This window comes from Sceloporus occidentalis, unplaced genomic scaffold (genome assembly GCF_023333645.1).
Source record: "Sceloporus occidentalis isolate IW3139 unplaced genomic scaffold, rSceOcc1.0.p SCAF_50, whole genome shotgun sequence".
NCBI lineage: Eukaryota > Metazoa > Chordata > Lepidosauria > Squamata > Phrynosomatidae > Sceloporus > Sceloporus occidentalis.
Genome location: NW_028317030.1, coordinates 619,625 through 632,742, shown reverse-complemented (window position 1 = coordinate 632,742; position 13,118 = coordinate 619,625). Strand labels below are relative to the sequence as shown.

The following is a 13,118-nucleotide window of genomic DNA, read 5'->3' as shown; positions in this document are numbered from 1 at the left end:
TAAAAACGGTTTTTCTAGTGGCTATTACCTCGGCTAGGAGAGTTGGGGAAATCCAGGCTCTTTCCTCCTCTCCGGAGTTCACCGTTTTTCATGATGATAAGGTTGTTCTCCATGTTAAACCTTCGTTTCTCCCTAAGGTCATTTCCAGGACCAGTATTAATCAGCCCTTGGTTCTTCCTACTTTTTTCTGTATCCTTCCTCTCCTGAGGAATTGGCTTGGCACACGTTAGACGTCAAAAGAGCTTTAGAGATTTATATTGATCGGACCTCCTCCATCCGTTCCTCGGACCGTCTGTTTGTCAATTTTTTTGGGCGGTCTGCTGGGAGAGCGGCTTCTAAATCTTCCATTTCCAGATGGCTGGTGGATACCATCTGTATGGCCTACCAGTCCAATGGTCTCACTCTACAATGGCCCATCAGGGCCCATTCCACAAGGGCCATGGCAGCCTCCTGGGCAGAAAAGGCTGCAGCTTCGCCTGAGGACATTTGTAAGGCTGCTACGTGGTCCTCATTCTCCACCTTCGTTCACCATTATCGGCTAGACATCTTCTCCTTCTCTGCGGCGGATTTTGGGCGTAAGGTGCTCCAGGCGGTGGTCTCCTGATATGTTCTCCCCCCCAGTTCCGGGATCTTGCTACATCCCACTCGTACTGCCACTGTATGCCAGGAAAAACGGAAATTTTTTACTCACCGTAAATTCCTTTTTCCTTAATACAGTGGCAGTACAGGTTTCCCTCCCTTCTTGTGATAGAATAAAATGTTTTTGGCAAGCAATTCTGTGTGTGTCTTGTTACTTACTGACTTCCTATGGTCGGCCCCGGCTTTATGGGTAAGGAGGAGGGGCTCCGGGGCATTTAATTGTTTTTATATCTTTAGAAAAGGACATTACCACTCGTACTGCCACTGTATTAAGAAAAAAGGAATTTACGGTGAGTAAAAAAATTCCATTTTTATTTGTCTTTAGAACATGTTTTCTATGGATGTCTTTTCTCGTTATCTGGTTGGGAATCATGTTATCGGCAATATTGTCAAACTGACGGTATTGGGCGCAGCCAGTTATTACACTGCCAAATGGATGATGCATGCCTTCGATTCAACCAGAAAACAGGAACCAGAAGATGAACCTCAGATAGAGGTATGGAACTTTTTTCTTAATAACTTTGACAATAGAGAATACCAGTAAAGTCTATAGAAAGAAGGAGTAACAATGTTCCCTAAAAGATAAAATCCTGTGATTGTAAACGGGATGTACAGATATCAGTATTTACATTAGTTCTCCAAAGCTATGTGCAGTGATCATCCATGAATCTCACCAGGTGGACCTCACACGGGAAAGGGTTTTAATAGCATTGCCTGAAATGTGGTATTCTTGGTGGGATCCTTAGTTAATCATTTTAAAATACGGTAAACTTACTTTTATTCTTTTGGTATCTTGTAGGCTAAAGAACCGATGAGTCAGATTGGAGGAAAAACTGTCAGTCTGACGCAATACGAAATGTGCATCGCCGCACAGTTAGTGGACCCACTCAACATGGAGGTAAGGGAAAAGGTTACATGGAAAGAAATAAACTGGGGAAGGAAGGACCAGGACAGTGAAGAAACCTGTATATATCCTTTTAAACGCCCATTACTTTATAGTGCTATTCCTTTTTGCTTTGTCTAATATTTCTAAGGTTGCATTGTAGAAGCAGTTTTACAATTGTGTTTGTTCCCTGTAGGTGACCTGGAGTGACATCGCAGGTCTTGACAATGTCATCGAAGCCCATCGAATCAGCTGCTGTTTTCTCTTTGGCTGTGAAGCTCCAGCCAACTATCATTTTCATCGATGAAATCGGTAAGTTGCTCTTGGAAGTCACCAATCTCTAGCCATGCCAAATGGTGTATGTATTAGACTTCAATGTGATATTAGGCAACTGGTGCCCAATCAATGGGCATTAATGAGTCTTTTTGTACATTCGAAGTCGTTCCATGAGTGATCATGAAGTGACGGCCATGATGAAAGCCCAGTTCCTAAGCCGTTGGGACGGGCTGGAGACAGGCCACAATTGTCAGGTAATATCTCGTTGGCATTACCTTAAAAAAAATTTATAAGCAAATCTTCCAAACTAGAGTACATTGTTTAGGATTTTAGGCTAGAGAACACACAGATAAGATGTGTATCCAACACTTTAAAAATACAGATTGCGTGCATAAGTGTAGTTCCTAAAGGATTTTTGAGGCTCTGGGATTTGGAGAAGAAACCACACATCATTCATTCTAGATTTATCATATTTTTTCAACACATTTTCCTACCATATAGTACTTCTTATGTTTCACTTTTGTTGTATTTTCATAGGTTATTATCATGGGGGCCACGAACCGACCTCAGGACATCGATCCAGCAATACTGCGGAGGATGCCAGCCAGATTCCTGATTAAGAAACCAGTATGTAACTAAAATGTCTTTTTAAAGGAAATCCTCATGTTAAACTGGTGTATATCCATGTTCTAAATAATCTCAATACATCAACCTGCAAAAAATGTTGCATGACAAATAGAACTTTAGTAAAAAGAGGAGTTGTTTATATTTTAAAACAATGTATACAAAAAACAAAAACTGTCTGCGCTTCTTACCCTAATATAGTTGGCAACAAATATATAAACATAATATAAATGAGAGGTTTTGGTTATATGAATTGGCCAAAGCATAATTAAGCTCACCCGCCACGTCAAGGCACACTCTCAATAGGGTGAGAACCTACTCTCACCTCCTACATAGCTGACACACAAAGCAGTTTATACTGCTACCAAAACCTTATTAATGTGTTGGGGGAGGTGCAATTAAACCTCCTCCCCATTAACCCCTGGACAGCAAGCTGCAACCAGACTGATGAGCCAACAACCTCAAATATGTGCAAACAGGGAAAAGAAAAAATGTCGGTGCGCTAAGCTAGTCACAGGCTCAAATAATACAAATATGTAATACGAGGCCTACCAAACAGGTGTAAGCATGCAGCGAGAAACAGTGTATTGGCTGTACAATGTATACAAAAAACAAAAACTGTCTGCGCTTCTTACCCTAATAAAGTTGGCAACAAATATATAAACATAATATAAATGAGAGGTTTTGGTTATATGAATTGGCCAAAGCATAATTAAGCTGGTTGCAGCTTGCTGTCCAGGGGTTAATGTGGAGGAGGTTTAATTGCACCTCCCCCAACACATTAATAAGGTTTTGGTAGCAGTATAAACTGCTTTGTGTGTCCACTATGTAGGAGGTGAGAGTAGGTTCTCACCCTATTGAGAGTGTGCCTTGACGTGGCGGGTGAGCTTAATTATGCTTTGGCCAATTCATATAACCAAAACCTCTCATTTATATTATGTTTATATATTTGTTGCCAACTTTATTAGGGTAAGAAGCGCAGACAGTTTTTGTTTTTTGTATACATTGTACAGCCAATACACTGTTTCTTGCTGCATGCTTACACCTGTTTGGTAGGCCTCGTATTACATATTTGTATTATTTGAGCCTGTGACTAGCTTAGCGCACCGACATTTTTTCTTTTCCCTCTTTGCACATATTTTAAAACAAACCCATTTTATGACCTGCATTAAACATTTAGTAGCTATTGTATAAATACACAACTTTTACAGCCGGTTTTAAACCAAATCACTATTGTTAAGATAAATAATGAAGATAATTAGAACCTGCGGTTCTCTTAGATAGTGATGTATGGGTCAAATACTACTAATACTAAATGCTACTGAAGAAACAAGGTTATTTAAAGTTTGTTTTAGCCACTCCATAACTATGAATTCTTCATATATTTTCCCATTCCTATACTTCAAAATGCATTCTTGTTGGGATTAACAAGACTAATTATGAATAGTTTTTCTAAAATGCTGTTTTCATCTTTTTTTTCCTAGTCTACGGCACAGCGTCAATCAATTCTCAGTCTCATCTTGGAAAATGAAAATGTAAGCGACTTATACTTTGATATATGTGATTTTTATGTAATGGTTGACTATTCCACCAATGGCCCAAGAACCGTCCTGCTCAGCTGGAACTGCCTCAGATAGTCACCCCTTTCCACAACATACTGTTAAATGTCATAAATCATAAAGCCACCATTCTCTGGCTACTGGTATAATATCAATCTTTTACAAGATTCCTAGGCAATTGCGATCTTTTTACACAATGCATTTTCAGATGGACTCGATTCTTCTCAGTCTTGTTTGACTCTTTTCCTTTCCCTAAATGTTTAGAAAAACACGCCCTTGATTACTCTTTATGAATCTATATCACCCGACTTTGGTCTCTTGGTAGTTTTTTGAACTACACTGGGGAAAATCACCAATTAATTGTCCTTATGTGTCCTAATATGTTTTCTTTAGGTGAATGAAGATGTAGACCTGCGTGAAATTGCCGACTACACCGATGGATTCTCAGGAAGTGATCTGAGGGAAATATGCCGCGATGCCGCTCTGCTTTCCCTCAAACAATATGCAGACAGCCATTCAGACGATGGGTATGTGTCACCTCTCTCTCTCTTATATTCATGTATTGCATATGAAACCCCTATGTAATGTTTTTTGGCTAATGGTAAACGTAAGAAAAGCCTTTGTGTCCAGTGACACAAAATACTGACGTGACAAAGTCAAAGCAAGATGTGCCATTTTGACATAGTAAGTGCGTGTTATGGAGCACACACTCTGTCCTTCTCAGAGGAGAAACCCACATAGACCTCCTGTTTTTTTTTGTCCCACTGAATGATTGAGTGAATACAGTCCAGAGAACTTTACAACTTCATATTGTAGAGTTGGCTCCACCAAGTGAATCATTGTATCATTTCTCAGCATCTTCACACTTTGTAAACTCAACTCGCAGTAAGTTAGATTTCAGAGTGACAATGAGCTGATAACAAAACTATGCCCACTGACAAGCTATTTTTATTTCTTCTTTTCCAGCTTTTGTCAGGATAGTGTAAAAATAGGACGGCTCCACTTACATAAGGCAATAGAAAGAATGTGCATGTTCCAGGAGCCAATGAGCCAGGGAATCGACATGCTGTCCTAATACACGAAGCCTAATGGATTTAGAGATAACCAAGACGTATTGGTTCTCAAGTTGGACTCATAGGATTATTATTAGTAATAGTATTGTTAGTTATAAGTTGTAAGTTGTAGTTTGAATAAAGTAGGTTAAGGCCAAGGGCAGTGTTATCTTTCTGTTTAAGGTTGTGTGTGTGTCTTCTACAGAATAGTGTGAATAGTTTTCCTCTTAAGACGCTTAAGTCAATAACAGAGCTGCATTTCTCATGTGTGTATGAGGACAAGGGTATGTACTTATGTTATAGGTTTACAGGGAAAAGAAAAGCTATGCGTGGTAGCATTTCATTGTACAGGGCAAGAAAATTAGCAGTCTGCTTTTCGTCCAACATCTATTTTTATCTCATTTATTTAACTTGAACCATCATTATTTGCATCTTTGAATTGATTTTTTAATGATCAGTAAGCTGTAAACATGCAGGCCACACCTACATTGCCATATATGGAAAATATGTAAATCAGGGATGTTATGTCATAATAGTTAACTTGCACGGTCTTGACTTTACTCTAAGCCACGCCCATATCACCATATATGGAAAACATGCAAAGCAGGCAACTATGATGTCATAATAGCTAGGCTATAAAACCCCGGTGCCTGCAGTCACTGTGCCCTCATTCACACAGTGATTGTTCATAGACGAGGACCTCAGAGAGAAGGAGAAGCTACAGGACTGTAGCTTCTTAGGAAAAGTATGTATACCCTAAATTATAAATGCACATAATCTAACATAGACCATAAGTCAAATGTATAGTTATATTATAAAAAGATAAAGGGATTTAGATAGTATTGTTTTGCTCAAAACTTGCTTCTCTGTTGTGGTCGAAAAATGATTGAACTGAGGTGTCCTTCCCCATGGAACGAGGTAGAATATAGATAGTAAAACAATGACATAGAAATTACTCTGCGCTAAGCAAATATGGCAAAACAAAACAGGATGTTATCATCTCCTCTATGGATAGATGGCTGCAATACAAGAGGTGGCTGAACTTTCTCCAGCAAAGCACTCAGGACCGGAGTTACATCTATCCATAACCAAAACGTTTGAAATATCTCTGATCAGAGCGCTATTATTTCTGGCCAAATGGGGTTTAATTTATTTCATAATCAATTTGATTCCAACATCCAGCTTACAGTTACCAAGACCCATATTACCATATAAGAAAATATGCAAAGTGGGCAATTGTGATGTCATAATAGCAAAGAAGCTGCAAGGCTATAATGCGATAGAAAATGTGAGGATATTACGTTTACAATCTAGACTTAAAAAGTAAATAGAAGTATAAAAGTATAGTTTTAAAATTAAGAAAAGGTTTTGGAAGATTTCGTTTTTTCTTAAACCCACTAGTTTGCTTCTCTATTGTGGTTTAAAAATCAGTAAGCTGTGAACACACAAAGCAGGTAAATTTCAAGTCCTAATAATTATGTGACATGACCACTGTACCACCAGCCACAGCAATATTACCATATATGGAAATATGTAAAGTGAGCAAATGTGATGTTTCATTTACTTGAAAATCTAAAGTAGCAGTTGTCAAAAAAGGTTCTTATGTATTAATGTATTTTTATTTGTCTTTAGAACATGTTTTCTATGGATGTCTTTTCTCGTTATCTGGTTGGGAATCATGTTATCGGCAATATTGTCAAACTGACGGTATTGGGCGCAGCCAGTTATTACACCGCCAAATGGATGATGCATGCCTTCGATTCAACCAGAAAACCGGAACCAGAAGATGAACCTCAGATAGAGGTATGGAACTTTTTTCTTAATAACTTTGACAACAGAGAATACTAGTTAAGTCTATAGAAAGAAGGGGTAACAATGTTCCCTAAAAGATAAAATCCTGTGATTGTAAACGGGATCTACAGATATCAGTATTTACATTAGTTCTCCAAAGCTATGTGCAGTGATCATCCATGAATCTCACCAGGTGGACCTCACACGGGAAAGGGTTTTAATAGCATTGCCTGAGATGTGGTATTCTTGGTGGGATCCTTAGTTAATCATTTTAAAATACGGTAAACTTACTTTTATTCTTTTGGTATCTTGTAGGCTAAACAACCGATGAGACAGATTGGAGGAAAAACTGTCAGTCTGACGCAATACGAAATGTGCATCGCCGCACAGTTAGTGGACCCACTCAACATGGAGGTAAGGGAAAAGGTTACATGGAAAGAAGTAAACTGGGGAAGGAAGGACCAGGACAGTGAAGAAACCTGTATATATCCTTTTAAACCCCCATTACTTTATAGTGCTATTCCTTTTTGCTTTGTCTAACATTTCTAAGGTTGCATTGTAGAAGCAGTTTTACAATTGTGTTTGTTCCCTGTAGGTGACCTGGAGTGACATCGCAGGTCTTGACAATGTCATCGAGGCCCTAATAACCAGCGTCATCCTCCCTATAAGAAAGAGACACCTGTTTCCAAAATCCAGGCTGATGCAGCCTCCTAAAGGTATTACTCAAACCCTGTATGCGGGACTTTTTGGGTTGAATCTGTTTCACTTATGAAGGCTGAAGGCTCCCATTCATGACTTATTTTATATGTACAAAGATTATCTATATGGAAGCAATTTCGTGAGCCACAAGGCTGTCCAATTCTGGCCCTCAGGCAGTTACCGTCAGGATATCCTTAGACTCGGTTGAGTTATAGACAAACCCGCTCTATTCACCAGTAAATTGAAAGTACATTTTATCTGTACTTCTTTTTACCTGTAGCTGATTGTGCTGTTTGCGCTCACTGCAAGGGAGTTAACATAATGGTATCTCTATCTGGGCAGGTTTCTTTGCAGTTAGGCTGTTTAATTATATCTAGATAGGTTAGTAACTGTGTAGTTATGAGAGGTGGCAAACAAAAGGCACAAAAAAGCACAGAAATAAGTAAATGAGGTGCAAAAACTCTCAACCTGTGCGTAACAGGTAGCAGAAAATGTATTTGTAGGCGGTGCAAAATATAAGCGTAAACTATAAAATCTGATACCTGAAGTAAAAAAGTAGAAATCTACTTTAACATAATATAAAAAGGACGTGGTACAGAATTTACGAGTCACTCAGGTAAATGTTGCAGAGAAGTAGACGGTGTTACTGCGATCAACAATGATTCGGCTTGGTAGCCTTTGTCAGGGGTAATCTGCAGAGTGACTTGGAGTGGTGCCAGTTCTTCTTTTTTGTCCCTGTTATATTATGTTACAATACATTTTGACTTTTTAGCTTGGCATAAGATTGCTGCGGTATCATTTATTTGTATTATAGTATGCACCTCCAAGAAATACTTTCAAATATTTGAAAGGTTATACATTCTTGCTAAACAAAACACCAAAAGGATGTTTTTTTTTTTTTTGTGTTTTTTTTTGGGGGGGGGGGGATTATTTCTTTGTAATGCTTTCTTTCAAACTTATATAATTAACTATTAGAAGCTCTTCCTCCAGACTGCAATATGCAGAAATGTGCTTGATCAGAGGCTATCTTCACTTGGTACCCTTTATATTTTTAAGCAGATTGAATTACTGGAGCCTTTAAATACATTATTTTAATATTGTTTAATTACTAAAGGTACTTCTATTGTATAAATAAAATCATGCACTGTTTTTTATACAGGTGTCCTTCTTTATGGACCTCCAGGTTGTGGAAAGACCCTTATTGCCAAAGCCACAGCCAAAGAAGCCGGATGCCGGTTTATTAATCTCCAGCCATCCACCCTGACCAACAAGTGGTATGGAGAGTCTGAGAAACTAGCAGCTGCTGTTTTCTCTTTGGCTGTGAAGCTCCAGCCAACTATCATTTTCATCGATGAAATCGGTAAGTTGCTCTTGGAAGTCACCAATCTCTAGCCATGCCGAATGGTGTATGTATTAGACTTCAATGTGATATTAGACAACTGGTGCCCAATCAATGGGCATTAATGAGTCTTTTTGTACATTCATCATGCTTGACTTTTTCTTTCTCTCCACCTAGACTCTTTCCTTCGAAGTCGTTCCATGAGTGACCATGAAGTGACGGCCATGATGAAAGCCCAGTTCCTAAGCCGTTGGGACGGGCTGGAGACAGGCCACAATTGTCAGGTAATATCTCGTTGGCATTACCTTAAAATTTTTTAGAAGCAAATCTTCCAAACTAGAGTACATTGTTTAGGATTTTAAGCTAGAGAACACACAGATAAGATGTGTATTCAACACTTTAAAAATACAGATTGCGTGCATAAGTGTAGTTCCTAAAGGATTTTTGAGGCTCTGGGATTTGGAGAAGAAACCACACATCATTCATTCTAGATTTATCATATTTTTTCAACACATTTTTCCCACCATATAGTATTTCTTATGTTTCACTTTTGTTGTATTTTCATAGGTTATTATCATGGGGGCCACTAACCGACCTCAGGACATCGATCCAGCAATACTGCGGAGGATGCCAGCCAGATTCCTGATTAAGAAACCAGTATGTAACTAAAATGTCTTTTTAAAGGAAATCCTCATGTTAAACTGATGTATATCCATGTTCTAAATAATCTCAATACATCAACCTGCAAAAAATGTTGCATGACAAATAGAACTTTAGTAAAAAGAGGAGTTGTTTATATTTTAATACAAACCCATTTTATGACCTGCATTAAACATTTAGTAGCTATTGTATAAATACACAACTTTTACAGACGGTTTTAAACCAAATCACTATTGTTAAGATAAATAATGAAGATAATTAGAACTTGCGGTTCTCTTAGATAGTGATGTATGGGTCAAATACTACTAATACTAAATGCTACTGAAGAAACAAGGTTATTTAAAGTTTGTTTTAGCCACTCCATAACTATGAATTCTTCATATATTTTCCCATTCCTATACTTCAAAATGCATTCTTGTTGGGATTAACAAGACTAATTATGAATAGTTTTTCTAAAATGCTGTTTTCATCTTTTTTTTTTCTAGTCTACGGCACAGCGTCAATCAATTCTCAGTCTCATCTTGGAAAATGAAAATGTAAGCGACTTATACTTTGATATATGTGATTTTTATGTAATGGTTGACTATTCCACCAATGGCCCAAGAACCGTCCTGCTCAGCTGGAACTGCCTCAGATAGTCACCTCTTTCCACAACATACTGTTAAATGTCAAAAATCATAAAGCCACCATTCTCTGGCTACTGGTATAATATCAATCTTTTACAAGAATCCTAGGCAATTGCGATCCTTTTACACAATGTATTTTCAGTTGGACTCGATTCTTCTCAGTCTTGTTTGACTCTTTTCCTTTCCCTAAATGTTTAGAAAAACACGCCCTTGTTTACTCCTTATGAATCTATATCACCCGGCTTTGGTCTCTTGGTAGTTATTTGAATTACACTGGGGAAAATCACCAATTCATTGTCCTTATGTGTCCTAATATGTTTTCTTTAGGTGAATGAAGATGTAGACCTGCGTGAAATTGCCGACTACACCGATGGATTCTCAGGAAGTGATCTGAGGGAAATATGCCGCGATGCCGCTCTGCTTTCCCTCAAAGAATATGCAGACAGCCATTCAGACGATGGGTATGTGTCACCTCTCTCTCTCTCTTATATTCATGTATTGCATATGAAACCCCTATGTAATGTTTTTTGGCTAATGGTAAACGTAAGAAAAGCCTTTGTGTCCAGTGACACAAAATACTGACGTGACAAAGTCAAAGCAAGATGTGCCATTTTGACATAGTAAATGCGTTTTATGGAGCACACACTCTGTCCTTCTCAGAGGAGAAACCCACATAGACCTCCTGTTTTTTTTGTCCCACTGAATGATTGAGTGAATACAGTCCAGAGAACTTTACAACTTCATATTGTTGAGTTGGCTCTACCAAGTGAATCATTGTATCATTTCTCAGCATCTTCACACTTTGTAAACTCAACTTGCAGTAAGTTAGATTTCAGAGTGACAATGAGCTGATAACAAAACTATGCCCACTGACAAGCTATTTTTATTTCTTCTTTTCCAGCTTTTGTCAGGATAGTGTAAAAATAGGACGGCTCCACTTACATAAGGCAATAGAAAGAATGTGCATGTTCCAGGAGCCAATGAGCCAGGGAATCGACATGCTGTCCTAATACACGAAGCCTAATGGATTTAGAGATAACCAAGACGTATTGGTTCTCAAGTTGGACTCATAGGATTATTATTAGTAATAGTATTGTTAGTTATAAGTTGTAAGTTGTAGTTTGAATAAAGTAGGTTAAGGCCAAGGGCAGTGTTATCTTTCTGTTTAAGGTTACATAGTTACATAGCTACATAGGCTGAAAAAAGACATGCGTCCATCAAGTTCAGCCTTTCCTATATCTGTTAATTTATTGCTGTTTGATCCAAAAGAAGGCAAAAAACCCCGGCTTCACTCTTTCTAATTTTGCACTAACCAGGGAAAAAAAATTCCTTCTTGACCCCAAAATGGCAGTCAGATTTCTCCTTGGATCAATAAGCTGTTTCCCCATAATTAAAGATTATATCCCCGAATATTATGTTTTTCCAGGTATCCATCCAGTTGCAGTTTAAACGTCTGTACAGACTCTGAAAAAACTACCTCTGCAGGCAGAGAATTCCACATCCTTATTGTCCTTACTGTAAAAAACCCTTTCCTCTGATTTAGTCTAAATCTCCTTTCTTCCAGTCTAAATGCATGACCACGTGTCCTGTGCATAGTCCTGTTTATGAACAGATTTCCACACAATGGTTTGTATTGGCCCCGAATATATTTATATAACGTTATCATATCCCCTCTGAGGCGACGTTTTTCTAAACTAAACAGATTTAAATTAGTTAACCTTTCTTCATAACTATAGTGCTCCATTCCTTTTATTAATTTTGTAGCCCGCCTCTGCACCCTTTCTAGTGCTATGATATCCTTCTTTAGAATAGGTGCCCAAAATTGCACAGCATATTCAAGGTGCGGCCTTACCATTGATTTATACAGAGGCAAAATTATATCTTTATTCCGCGACTTGATGCCCCTTTTTATACACGACAATACCTTACTGGCCTTAGCAACCGCAGACTGACACTGCACATTGTTGCCTAGTTTGTTGTCTATAACAATTCCCAAATCCTCCTCATTTGTCATTACCCCTAATTCACTACCGTTTAGGGTGTAGGTTGCTTGTGCATTCGCTACCCCGAAGTGCATAACTATACATTTATCTACATTGAATTTCATCTGCCATTTGAGTGCCCAGTCCCCCAGTCTATCTAGATCCCTCTGCAGCACAGTAATATCCTGCTCGCCCTGTATAACTTTACCTAGTTTTGTGTCATCTGCAAATACAGAAACATGACTTTCAATGCCTCCTGCCAGGTCATTTATAAATAAGTTGAATAAAATTGGTCCCAGAACAGAACCCTGAGGGACACCACTTACCACTTTTGACCAGCTTGAAAATTTACCATTTATAACAACTCTCTGTTCTCTACCTCTAAGCCAGGGGTGGGCAATTAATTTTCCCATGGGGCCACATGAGAAATTGGAATGGTTTTAGAGGGCCAGACCTCTACAAACTACAAACTCCGAAGCCTTGTCCATTTTGTTAACTTATGTGCTGTTTAATAAAGTTATTCAAGCCTACGTCATTGGTAGAGGTGCTTGAATAAGTAAGGCCTGAATAACTATTAGCACAGCACAGAAGTGAACAAAATGAACAAGGCTTCGGAGTGCATACCGTATTTTTCGCTCTATAAGACGCACCTGCTGATAAGACGCACCTAGATTTTAGAGGAGAAAAAAAAGGAAAAAATATTTTGAGCTAAAAAATGGGCTAAAATATTTATTACAATAACTGAATAAGCTATGAACACAGTAAGACACACGCAGTAAGACACACACAGACACAGTAAGACACACACAGACACAGTAAGACACACACAGACACAGTAAGACACACACAGACACAGTGAGACACACACAGACACAGTGAGACACACACAGACACAGTGAGACACACACAGACACAGTGAGACACACACAGACACAGTGAGACACACACAGACACAGTAAGACACACACAGACACAGTAAGACACACAC

At 38.5% G+C, this 13,118-nt stretch overlaps 2 protein-coding genes across 2 annotated transcripts; both read left to right on the top strand.

Annotated features, from left to right (window-relative positions):
• The first annotated feature begins 1,968 nt into the window (after positions 1 to 1,968).
• LOC149288586 (outer mitochondrial transmembrane helix translocase-like) lies at positions 1,969 to 5,056 on the top strand. The gene is made up of 5 exons (XM_089491333.1): positions 1,969 to 2,052; positions 2,336 to 2,425; positions 3,907 to 3,957; positions 4,375 to 4,508; positions 4,948 to 5,056. The coding sequence occupies exons 1-5, from the start codon at positions 1,969 to 1,971 to the stop codon at positions 5,054 to 5,056; spliced, it is 468 nt and encodes a 155-aa protein (XP_089347459.1).
• Positions 5,057 to 6,692: 1,636 nt separating this feature from the next.
• LOC149288585 (outer mitochondrial transmembrane helix translocase-like) lies at positions 6,693 to 11,158 on the top strand. The gene is made up of 9 exons (XM_089491332.1): positions 6,693 to 6,836; positions 7,140 to 7,238; positions 7,420 to 7,540; positions 8,683 to 8,883; positions 9,040 to 9,146; positions 9,430 to 9,519; positions 10,008 to 10,058; positions 10,476 to 10,609; positions 11,050 to 11,158. The coding sequence occupies exons 1-9, from the start codon at positions 6,777 to 6,779 to the stop codon at positions 11,156 to 11,158; spliced, it is 972 nt and encodes a 323-aa protein (XP_089347458.1). The 5' UTR covers positions 6,693 to 6,776.
• Positions 11,159 to 13,118: the final 1,960 nt, after the last annotated feature.

Coding starts and splice junctions, on each gene's coding strand:
- LOC149288585 (XM_089491332.1), top strand. CDS start 6,777: ATGATGCATGCCTTCGATTCAACCAGAAAACCGGAACCAGAAGATGAA. Junction 6,837..7,139: donor AAGATGAACCTCAGATAGAG/GTATGGAACTTT, acceptor GGTATCTTGTAG/GCTAAACAACCGATGAGACA. Junction 10,610..11,049: donor GACAGCCATTCAGACGATGG/GTATGTGTCACC, acceptor CTTCTTTTCCAG/CTTTTGTCAGGATAGTGTAA.
- LOC149288586 (XM_089491333.1), top strand. CDS start 1,969: ATGAGTGATCATGAAGTGACGGCCATGATGAAAGCCCAGTTCCTAAGC. Junction 2,426..3,906: donor GATTCCTGATTAAGAAACCA/GTATGTAACTAA, acceptor TTTTTTTCCTAG/TCTACGGCACAGCGTCAATC. Junction 4,509..4,947: donor GACAGCCATTCAGACGATGG/GTATGTGTCACC, acceptor CTTCTTTTCCAG/CTTTTGTCAGGATAGTGTAA.